The sequence below is a fragment of the Cyprinus carpio genome, chromosome B16 (assembly GCF_018340385.1).
Source record: "Cyprinus carpio isolate SPL01 chromosome B16, ASM1834038v1, whole genome shotgun sequence".
In the NCBI taxonomy this organism is placed as follows: Eukaryota; Metazoa; Chordata; class Actinopteri; order Cypriniformes; family Cyprinidae; genus Cyprinus; species Cyprinus carpio.
The window spans coordinates 7,360,841-7,373,238 of record NC_056612.1 but is presented as its reverse complement, the minus strand read 5'-3'; the positions used below and the strand labels follow the sequence as shown (position 1 = coordinate 7,373,238).

At 35.3% G+C, this 12,398-nt stretch overlaps 1 protein-coding gene across 1 annotated transcript in view; it reads left to right on the top strand.

The window, feature by feature from the left end:
• Positions 1-12,398, top strand: part of cobl (cordon-bleu WH2 repeat protein) — a 112,056-nt gene that overhangs the window by 48,713 nt on the left and 50,945 nt on the right. Inside the window, 3 exon segments of the mRNA XM_042740501.1 lie at positions 4,387-4,597; positions 6,686-6,914; positions 8,243-8,328. Of these exon segments, the coding sequence (XP_042596435.1) occupies positions 4,387-4,597; positions 6,686-6,914; positions 8,243-8,328 (526 nt within the window).

Below are 12,398 nucleotides of genomic sequence, written 5' to 3'. Positions count from 1 at the left end.
ACGCTGCGTCATTACGTCACGTCTGTAAACATAAAGAAGTTGTCCCGGCTACTAGGCTATCGCATGTGGAGGATCAATTATAGCCTTTTCTCACAGCAGCAGGAATATTTAAATTTATCATTTTGATGGCGGACTGTAATACAGAAAGGATAATGTGTTTATGAAACGTGAATGAAACTAAATTATATTCCAGTTTTAAATGTGCTTCTGATTACAGATAGCCTTGGATTACACATTAAGTGGTCGACTGATATATTGCCAAGGCCGATATATCTGCCGATATTTGGCATTTTTCAAATATTCGCATCGGCCAATAATGTTTTCTGATTGGCTGATGTGTTCAAGGCGGCTTACACATTGCTCACACTCTCCCTCTTGTTTACTGTCGTTGTTAACAGTTCTGTCTAATACGGATAGAAGTCTTTCTAATAATCAGATAGAACAGTTAAACAAAGGAATTAATGTATACAAAAAGTATCATAAATATTGCTTTTGTATTATTAGTAATGGAAAGGGAAACATTAAAATACTATCTCGTTTGCGGTCAGCATTAAGCAAATACACATTTATATAATTTAAACAAATCTTTGAATGACTAATGAACATTTATTTTCACAAACCTTGCAAACTCGAATCCAGCTGTGAGATCTTGTGAAGTGTGCATTTTTATCCAGTGTGATCGCGTGTTCTCTGCGTGACGGTCGGCCCGTTAATTGAATGAAGTGTGAATTTGATATGTTATTTCAAATTATGCTGCGCTTTATGCATTTGCCCACCGTCACATTCATGTCATTTTCTCTGTGTGCTGTATGTAAAATGAGTGTTACCCTGGCTTTATTTAAAAAATATGTTTTCCAATGCACACATACGTCCCAGAATATCGAGTGCCCTATAGGTTACAGTGTTTACTTCCTTTTTAATTATATTTTTATTAAATATGTATTTATTTGTGAAAAATAATTTTTTCGTCTGAAGTATAAGTATGTTTATTTTACACATTTATTTTTTTTAAACCATTGTCAGATGACTTCAAATTTCTTAAATATTAAGACACATACTCCTCAAAGGAAGATAATTCCGCAAACAGCTGCAATTGCAGGTTTTCAAACAGAGATGCTGACCAAGACGCAAAACTTATGGACTGCAGCTTTAAACATTTCACCAAAACATTTTCTTTTTAATATTGGTTGGTGGCTTAGTGGCTTAACTTTGACTAAATAGAGCTGGGACAGGAAATTGTCATTGGAATTGTACACAGTGACCTTCAAAAATATCTAAACAGAGTGCAGCTGATGGAATGCAATATAACACTGGTCTTTAGGTGGGTTTTTATTAGGGCTGGGAGGTATATTGAGTTTGTATGATATATCAAATTTTTTTTTGTTCTGACAGATACATGTGCTTGCTGAGAAATAGTCTATGTGCACTGTTTAATGCATTTGAGATGTGGTGTTTTCTTTACACCACATTACACAGGTCTATTCCCCATCTGTAAATTAGGGAATTTCATGGAAATATTTCCATTTAGCTGTTAGGAGTTGATGAGCCTTCTGCATGTGAGTCTCCGGTAAACTTCACAGACTTCACTGAAGGAGTGCTGCCACACACATGCGCGCCAAAGAGACGGAATAGAGTAGGAGAGCAATAATTCTGACTAAAATATACATTTTGCTAAAATATTTGTAGCTGGACAATAAATGTGCCATATGACAATTTTAAAATCAACAAGTAAGTGTATTTTTATCATAACAGTGATTGTGAATTGACTGCTTATGTTCCCTTACAGAAAACATGAATTTAGAATTTTGCATTATCACATGTGAAACACACATGAAACGTAATTTTGGAAAATTTTCATGGTCTAAATGTGATATCATGAAAAAGTTCACATGTGATTAGGCCTGTCGCAATAATTAAATAACCATCTAATTGCGATTATTCGATCTAACCACGGTTGTTTCAGACAACCGCGATTATTGTGCTTTTTATACGGCACAGGGGGGAGTCATACACCATAAGAAACCAGTAAAGAAACCATAAAGAGCACCAGTTTGCTTTTCATGAACTGTATAGCCAATATCATCTGAAGCCATTCCGTATCTTAATGTGAAGGACAGAATTATATTTAAATTGTTAAATTTAATTGTCGACTTACGTTGCTTCAAGCACATCATTCTGCACTGTAGATGTGCATAAGCGCTGCGACTCCATGTTGCTTCAAATGCACCATTCTGCTCCCTGGATGTGCATAAGAGCTTTGTGCCGCTCTGTTTAAAGTGTTTCACATTACCAAAATTTTGCACACAGAAAGATTATTAGAAGCCTTTTTTCCCCCTCATGATTTCTATCTTATTTTCATTAATCTATTTTGTAAGAATACAAATAGTTAACATAATAAACATGTTCGAATTGTATAATGTGCACCAAAGATTTTTTTTTTTCAAGAGATTGTTTTTGCAGCTAAATTATACAGTCAGCTAGTTTAATTTTATAGCTTATATTTTTTTTATTAAATGTATTTTTACTCTGTAATGAGGAAGTGAATATTTAGTGCATTGTGTTTAACAAAGGGTTTAAAAGAGAGTGACCATTAGTTCCACAAACACAGTATTGATATTCTGTAGGGGTGTAGAAAAAAAAAATAGCGCTAGTGTTGGATCGGTATTGGCCAATGCTTAGAATTTGGAATACTCTATGTAATCTTACACTGCAAAATAATAACTAAAAAAAATATTAAATGATAACAATAATTATTTACTTATTTACTTTAATCACAATTATATAATGAAAGCCATAAAAAAAACAAAAAACAGACAATTAATTGTGATAATCGTCATAATCGCCAAAGCCCTGAAGCAGACAATTAATCGCAATAACCGTGACTATTTTTAGACAATTAATCGTCAGCCAAATTTCACAACTGTGAAAGGCCTACATGTGATTTTAATGTGATTGCACACGTGAAGTTTGTGTGCTATTGCTGCAAGGGTTTTTATTTACTTGGAGTGTGAATCTTTCCACCGCATCTTTGAGTGACTGTGTGATTGTGGACATTTGACCCTTGGCTTGTTTTAGTTAAATATACTAGGAGTATGGCTTGCATTTACATTAATTCTTTAAGCAAACAAGCAAACAAGAAACTAGTTAAAGAGTGAGATTTTTTTTTTTTCTTTTTTCACAGGGTGTGTTCGCAAAAGACAGCAGTTTCCAAACCCTGTAAAATAGCATTCTGCTGGGTTTCAGATGTCTGTTATTGCAGAACTAATTTTTGTGGCTCTTTTTTCCTGCCTTTTTTCAGTTCTAAGATACATATACAGTGTATGTATATGTGTGTGTGTGTGTGTACAGTATATATATATATATATATGTACATAACCGCAAATAGGTTCACTTAAAGGACGGAACGAGACTGCTGTGAGTGGTGTGTGTGTGTGTGTGTGTGTGTGTGTGTGTGTGTGTGTTTACAGTATATATTAATGTATTTGGAATTACCACAGTATCAACTCCTAGTATCAAGTAAACTTGGAAGTGGGCTACTTATGACAAGTTTAGTTATTACTTGTTCAGTTTCTACTGAATTTTGATCAACATTTAAAAGGAAAGTATTGACATTTATAGGCATCTGTATGAGTTTAGGATGCCATAAGCCTTTTATATGAAACTATAAGACTAAAGAAAATAATGCTTGGAGAATGGATGATTCAGTGTTTACCAGTTTACCATGTGATAAAACATTTCCATGGTGATGAGGAAGTGTAAGAAGAATAGACATTTATATTTATATGAATTGTTCAGCACGTTAGCAACATAATGAATATATTCAAACATGTTGGACTTTGTATTTAAATGGTTCACACGAATTTGAACATTTACACTCATAAAAGGGGTTTACTGATGTAAAGTCAGTCTATTCAAAATGCAACTGTTTTATAGCCATGCAGGTGCAGCTTGAATAGAGAAAGACTGAAATAACATTGGTTTCTTCAGTGAATGACATTTGACCTGAAAATTAAGTATCAAATTTAACTCTTGATTTATTTATTCTTTTCTGAGACTAGATAGTAGTCATGACGTGGAATTTAAACAAACAGTTTTATTCAAATACCTGTCAGCAGTGTTTGAAAACCCTTTGAGAGTGTCTACATAGCAATTTTTGGTAGATGCAGATTAAATTACTGACAATCGGTCCGTGAAGCCAAACATTTAAGACCAGCATTTATGTAGCAATTTGCTGCCTTACGTAACACCTGTAATTCAAACTGACTCTCTCTCTCTCTCTCTCTCGCCCTGTCACAGTCCTGTCTGCATCACATGATGTAATTACAAGTCTAAACTGTCAAGTAACTCTATCTTTCTCTGTCCTTATGTCTCCTCTTGTCTCTTCAGAAAAGCTCTGATGGATTTGTTGGTGGATCTGTGCAGTCAGTATCATCTGAATCCAGCATATCATACTCTGGAGCTGTTGTCACCCGATGCTCAGCCCATCATCTTTAAGCCCAACGCCCTGCTTGGGGCCCTGGACGTCTCCTGCGCCCTGATCAAAGAACGAGTGCTGGAGGATAAGGTGATCCGGAAACCTCCACCCAAAGTGCCAGAGGTAAGTTTCCAAAACACAGTGTTATGAAGGTTTTTGACCTCATGCCTCATTGTGGTATCATTGACTTTTTGAAGATGTTTATATTCTAGGCAGGCTACACTACTACTGGCAAGATTTCATGAATGCTGGCCAACGTTGTATTGCAAATAATTTGCTTTGCTAACGTCACACTACAGTCTACTTCTTGTTTAACTGTGTCAGCTATATTAAATGCTCTCATTATATGAAAAAGTGTTATTGTGTTTTTAGAGTTAACAAGACCCCAGGTGCTAGATAGGAGGGACCCAGTGACACATGATGTATTTAATTTAAATCAGTTTTAAACTTTAATAATTATTGTGTATTTATCAGCTACTTATAATCATGTATTGTGTTTTTTTTTTTAAATAGCTTTTTACTGTACAGAAGTGTAATATTGATCTTACTTGTGTGTAATAATGCTTTTAAATGATGACATCTTGTTCATCAGGAGGGTCGAATGATCATAAAAAGGGTTCGAGCAAAGGTACAGTGAGTCTTTCACAGGCTCTGTTCTGAGTGTGTTCTCTCTTTCTCGAGTGTCCTTTTCTCCTCCCCCTCATGTGTGAATATTTGATGAGAAGTCTTACCTTTAGTTACCATGCATTATTTCTTCTTCAACCTGGCTGGCTGGCCCCTCTCTTGCTTCTCTCCCACGTGTCTGACCTCTGGGCAGAGTTAGAGGCTCTGACCTCTGATTCTGCTAGAACAACAGTACAATCTGTCACTGGGCAGTTGAAAGCACACAGTACATAAGTATAGATACATAAAGAAATGGAGTAAAACCATTTATTTTCAGTGTTTTGTGAGGATATCACACACAGACCACACGTGAGCTCAGAAATGTTTGACTAGAGTAGAGATGAGGATGGTCAACAGTTTGGTTAGCTGACAAAGTGAGCAGGCTGTTATAACTGTTATACTTGCTCAGCATGCTAAACTTCTTTCTGAGAACTTTAATCTCTAAATTCATATATTCTATAATGATAAAACTTGTGTTACCTGTCTAATCCACCTTCTACCACCTTCTAAACTCATACGAAGATAGTATACTGTTTCAATTAGCACTTTGTTTTTTCAGTATCTTCTGAGTATGCAGTGTCTGTAGTTTCATATCCATATAAGTCTGAGAATGTGTGACAGTGGAGTAACAGTTTTTCTTCAAGTTGGATTACACTTTAACTAAAATGTAGACCAAAGCTGAAGAAGTGTTGTGTACCATTTTGTGACACCCCAGTCTTTTCTGGTGTGTTGTTGTTTGTCTGCACAGTAATATACAGGAAATGGCAGACATTAAATGTCTTCTGCGCCTACTTTGACAGTAGGTTATATGCTATTATGACATTTGGCTGCCTAAATAAAGAGTTATTTGAATGTTTCATAAGCAATATTAGTATTTGCATTTGAGTAACTGAATTAGATTGTGATTTATTGGTGTTCAATGGAAACGTACAGTAAGTTCTGTTCTCTAAAGAAGCTTTTCTCTAAGCAGTGTATTGTGGTTGGTGTGATACTTCCTCTTCAAGACACTGCAAACATGCATATAAAATCTAATTTTGCCCACTTCTCATGTGAAACTTCAGAGATCTGTGTTGCATCTTATCTTATCCTGATCATGCATATGATAATAGCCACAAAGTAGTGAGTTTGCTATACTGCTGTCGTACAGGAAGAGATCATTTGAATGTTAAGTACCATCCGGTCGGTGGGTTTACTCGTGATTTTAATTTTTTTCTCCATTAAAAAAAAAAAAAAAAATCAGATTAAATACAACATGGCTGCTGTCAACACAACGGTTTCCATTTCCTTTAAAAAAAAAAACATAGAGATATATAACAATTTAGTTTAAATACTAGGGTAAGTTGACAGCATAAAGCTAAAGTTGTGTTTAACTGCTTTAATATTCCTTCCAAAGCCAATCTTTTTATTGTTCTTTTTATAATATAAGCTATTGAAAAGGATATTTCACAGAAAATATTTTTTTTGGTGAGCTAATACATAGTATGTTTTAAATGTCAATATGAACCTCTGTCTTTCTTCACATCTGTTTCTCTTTCTGTCATCACATAGAAAACGGTGCGTTTGGTGGTGAACTATCACCGCAGTCAGAAGGCCGTGGTTCGAGTAAATCCATCAGTCCCCCTGCATACCCTGGTGCCCGTGATCTGTCAGAAGTGCGAGTTTGACCCGGCCCATGTCTTGCTGTTCAAAGACAATATCAGCCACCAACAGCTGGACTTGGACAAGTGCCTGAGCGAGCTGGGTATCAGGGAACTCTATGTCCTGGATCAAACACTAGGTACGGGATAAAAAATGTCAGGACACCACAGTTGAAAATGATTGTGCTGCTTAATAATATTGTGGAAACTATGATACACTTTTTCTTTCCCCAGTGTATAGAAAGTTCAAAATATGGGGAGATTTGCCACAATAAACACTTTTGGTGGCGTGTTGGGAAGCAATATTATGTCCAATGGAAACCTTTGATATAAAGAACAGCTAAGAAACCACAAGTTTAGATTAATTTAGATTTTAGTTATTTCATTGGCAGGTCTAATACTTCCTGTTCAGACACACTTATAGTATCTTTGTTTAGCCAGTGCTATTATTACTTAACATACGCAAACACAGCATGCACTAAGCCTGTGACATTTCACTGTCCTTCACTGTCTAGCCAAATGTGATAAGATTTCTATTCACTTTTATTTGCCTTCAAATGTTATACTGGTTTGATTGTTTCCAGTTCTCCAGCCTAAAATGGCTTCATCACCTGCTCTGAACTACTCAGGTACTGATGCCATGTGCATGACTTTGGCTGAATAGTTGTCACAGTGGCTTAACAGTATGTGTAGTTCAACTGTCTTGAATGTGCTGAGTCTGCTTCCTGTCATAGAACATGCTGGAGCTTTTTTGAATTGAGATGGCCTGGTCAGTAGATATTATACAAGACTTGCAGTGCATATATTTATGTACTCATCTTTCATGCTTATTGTTACTGTGATGCTTTCATTCTCAATGCATTTGTCTTCAGAGAAACCTGTTACTTGTCCTGGTAATTCTTCTTTAGGTTTTGTAGAGGCTTTAGTGTTTTTCATCTGATTTTGTTGGCTTAGAGCGACATCTATTGCCAGAATCTTGTACTGCATTTTGTGCATTGTGTGCTATTTATTTTTTTGCCTCACACTAATGTTCAAAAATATGGTGTTTGTAACTTTTTTTTATTTTTAAAGTGTCTCATGCTCAACAAGGCTGCATTTATTAATCAAAATAACAGTAAAACAGTAATGCCTTGAAATATTTTATATATTTAATTTAAAATAACTTTTTATTTGAATATATTTGAATGTAGCCTAATTTATTTTTGCTTTTTAATATTTTGGTGAACATGATACCAAGGCTAAATACTAAACTCACAAAAAACTTTAACGCTACTGGTTTGCTGGCGTGCAAGCACTAGAATTTATTCTGGATATGCTAATTTTATATCTTCTATAATCTATTGTTCTCATTAGCCAGCTCAAAATTAACCGCTTCAACTAAAGTAACATTGCTTGACTCAGTTCTACATTATAATAGTTGCTTCTGCGTGTTTGTGTAAGATGCTGAACGAATGTGTTTCTCTTACAGCTGAATCTCTTCACTCCAACAGTCTGAGTGGATCGGAGAAAAAGGGTCTGCTAGGCTTCCTGAAGTTTAATCGCAGGAAATCAAAGGTAGAACACAGGCTCACATGTGTATGATTGGACACACACAAGTGTCCATTCATATTTTTGTCTGTTTAAACCTCTACAGTGCTGTATGTTAGAATGCTGCATGTCCAAAAATATATAGACGTAGAGCAATTAACACTTGGATATGCTGGGGGAAACTAATGCATATTGCAAAATATGATGAAAAAGAAACATGTTGTTGATATTTCAGTGTTTGAACCCTGCATTGCATGGTTTTCATTGATATTATGAGTCTGCCTGCCATGCTAGTGTACATTCCCATTTCAGACTGAAGATCAGTCCTCTGAGGACATGGACAGTCTTGATGATGATAGTGTTGTTGACAATGCAGACACTAACATTAATGTAAGTACTAACCCATGTAACTGTCTCTTACTAATACACTCTCATCTTTCCATCTGTCACAGTTTTCAGTCTTTAACACAATTATACTGCCTGCAGGTTGATTACTTTTTGTTCTTTTCACAAAATCTGTGCCAAATAGCACCATGCTCTTTTGTGATTCATTGTTATTTATTATGTCAATGAGCAAACTTATCTCTTAATTATATAAAAAAAGAATAGTTCTGAACCAGAACTCAATGATAAAATGCTATAAATAATATAATGTTTAATGTTTAATAAAATTATAAATTTAAATTATAATAATAAAAGGTTTATCTTAAAATGAAAATTTGTGTTTTTAATATTTGTATAAAAATTAGCTACTTAAAACTACTAATGAAAGTTTTACAGAAAATCTGCACTCCATTAAATGTATTTTTTTTCCAGGTTTCACCTCTAGGTGTCAGTAATTACTTGGGCAAAAAAGTGATCTTCAGGAGTGCTCAAGCACATTTATTTACACAGAGCCATGTTATAATATGTGATAAATGCCATATCAAATTTAGCTTTCTTCTGGGTACAAATTTGGCTCCATTATATGGTTAATTAGCTGCATTCATACACACTTGATCCTTCAAATATCTTTATTTCTACACCCACATTGCTATGTTCCTCCATCTTCCTCCTTTCAGAGAAGCACACCCTGTTCTTGAAGACACTCAGACACATGCGCTGAACAACTTGGTTGTCCATAATTTATTATGGACGTTATTTTATGTTATTTATTATAGTTATTTTCTTCCTATCTCTGATCGGCCTGCCAAACAGCCTTTTTACGAAAGGCCTTGCTCTGCCCTGCTCTACGTGCTCCCTGCCTGTAAATACACAAGTTCAGGTAGAATCTCATCATAAACAGAGCCAAGAGCCATTTTCAACACGTCTCAGTAACTGATTTCCAATTATGTAACCCGCTAATAGCCATTCCCACATTGAACATTCCGTTCTAAGGGCAGAGAGGGGTGAGAGAAAAAGGCTGAACTTCTGCAGCGAGGTTGTGTAGTCTAATGAAAGCGATCAGAGCAGTGGCTACTGTAGGAGAACTGTGATTATTTTGTCTTAGTGCTCTTCCAGGTGTCAGTGTGTTTGTTTGTGCAGGTGTGCGTGTTTGTGTCTCTTAAGTTTTTTATGTCTAGTTTGGATCATATGTCTGTTCGTTACTCTGCCTTCTTCTCAAGTCAAGCTGCAAGACTGCATACTTTCTTTCTCTCTCGTTCCAACCGACAGCTGAGCTCTCACTCAAACACTCATGCAAGGTCCTGGAAGATCCGGTGTCGTTCCTGTCAGTGTTTGCCAGATCACTCTGCTGTCTCTTAAAGGAACATCCGCTCTGTCCTTTCCACACCTCTGTGTGTTTTTTACGTGAAAAACCCTACTTCTCAGCATTTGTTTGTAAGGTGAAGTGTGTAATTTGTGTGCCATTAGTGGCCACAAATTTAAATTGCAAAAATAATGTTTTTTTTTCAACGGATTTCCCAGATATTTTTACCATCCCTTCCTGTCTAAAATTGTTTGAGTAAACAGGTAGTCACACCTCAATGTCACACCAAACAAACATATTTTTTTGTAAAAAAAAAAAAAAAAAAAGAAAGGCCATTGTGTTCACCTTTGTTAGGAGTAGATGAATGGCTTACTTGTAGCTGTCTCTGCCACGGTTGGCCGAAATTCAGTATTTAAAGTCAAAATGAAACGGAAGTAGCAACAGATCTTTTGTTCTGTATTGCGCAGTACATATTGTGATTAGTGTAATGGATTATTGAAAAACAACAATAACAAAAAACGTGGGACAGGGATATGGTTTCATCCATCGATTGATGATTGGATTTTGAAATGTTGGCGTTGAGTTCCCAAATACTGTAGATGCAGATGAATGCAAGCTTGCATGGTTGGAAAAGTGTGGCATACGTCGCTATAGAGAAGTATATCATTTCACCAGAAAATCAAGGTTTAACATTCTGAATAAAAAATATGAAATCAAGATGATTTGATTGCACTATATGACGTAATTTTCCAATATTTAGAATTTTCTCAAAAACCTACTTTTTCGAACTCCTCCTAGGCCGTTGTTCTGATTTTCACAAACCAGATAATCTTCAGACCATTCTGACAAAAATGTATGGAATTGAAGTTCGTTCTCGAATAACACGTGAACAAATTTGACGAAGAGCATCCAAAAATGGATGTAAGGCTTTATCTCTGCAATGGTGTAGCATATTGAGACCAAACTTGGTGTATGTTATGATGACCATGACCTGAGGCCACCTGCATAGTTTCGGCGCAGCACCACCTAGTGGTTAGGAGATATGAAAACAAAATTGGTCTCTTTAGATTTGGTGCAGCATGCCGAGTTGAACCATACCCAGTTTTCCAATGTCAGCCATTTTGGGCTTTGGCTATTTTGAATTTTGTCATAAAATGCTATTTTTTACGAATGCATTGAATCCTTATGAAACTCGGTATGTGTCCCTGATGGTCCTTAAAAAGTTTTGGGGCAGCACCACCTTGTGGTCAAAAGTTATAATGAAATTTTCAAAAATGCTAATAACTTTTGATTAAATTGGCCTATTGTAATGAAATCTAACTGGTCTAAAAATATTTGTTGGGTTATGCCGAGAACATAGATACCAGTTTTGCCATAGTCGACCAAATTGCCTTTAATTGCTGCTTGCAGCTATATTTAATTTTGTATTTATTTCCTGATTAGCCCAACTGATTACACATTTCTCTAAATATTAAAATTTTTTAATTCTGTTGTTTGCAATGTTTATAGAAGTTTAAAAAAATGTAATAGGAGATAAATTTGATAATTTAATAGGAGCTACAACCAAAAAAGTGTACTAATGGTAAAATGGGTACTCTGATGGTAATCTAATGGTAATTTGAAAATTTCATAGCGCATCAAAAAAAAATATGTTTGCAACAGGGTTATGACTTTTTTGAAATTCAGTCCATTTTACTTATACTTCAATAGATGGAAATTCAAATTACAGTTCTGCATTCTGTTAACTACCTCAATTCAATTCATTCGGAAATTAAATTGATTCTGAGTTCAGCAAGTCAAGTCAAGTGACCTTTATTTATATAGCACTTTATACAATGCAGATTGTGTCAAAGCAGCTTTACAGTATTAAACAGAAAAATAGTGTTGATAATATTTAGTGATGTCATCTTCCAGCTCAGTACAGTTGAAATAGTATCTGTGCAATCAAGTTGTAGTAAAGTAGGAGAATGTATTTCAACATCTAACAAAATGACACAACATTTCACTTTTAATGTCAGGTGTATATATGTATTTGCTTCCAGAAATTACTCATTGGTGTAAAACTTAATTTTTGTTGACAAATCAATACAGTATTAACACCTCTAAATCTTGCTAATGAAAGCTGTATAAAACACAGGAAACATGGACGATAATGGCATTATTTGTATAAAATCATCTTGTTCTAATGTCCCTATTCTTTAATTTTCTTTCTCCTCACCTTCCCTCACTCAGTTCTGCTTCTCAATAATTGCACAAAGTCTAACTACACATTGTGCTAACTTTGTAAACATTTATAAATTTGCCACAAGAGAATGATTTCAAGACATCCCTAAGCTCGTAGATTTGCATAGCAGCAGAATAAGAAGATATCGGCTTCACAATTGTTGTGGTTTAGTATTTGTCTTAAGTC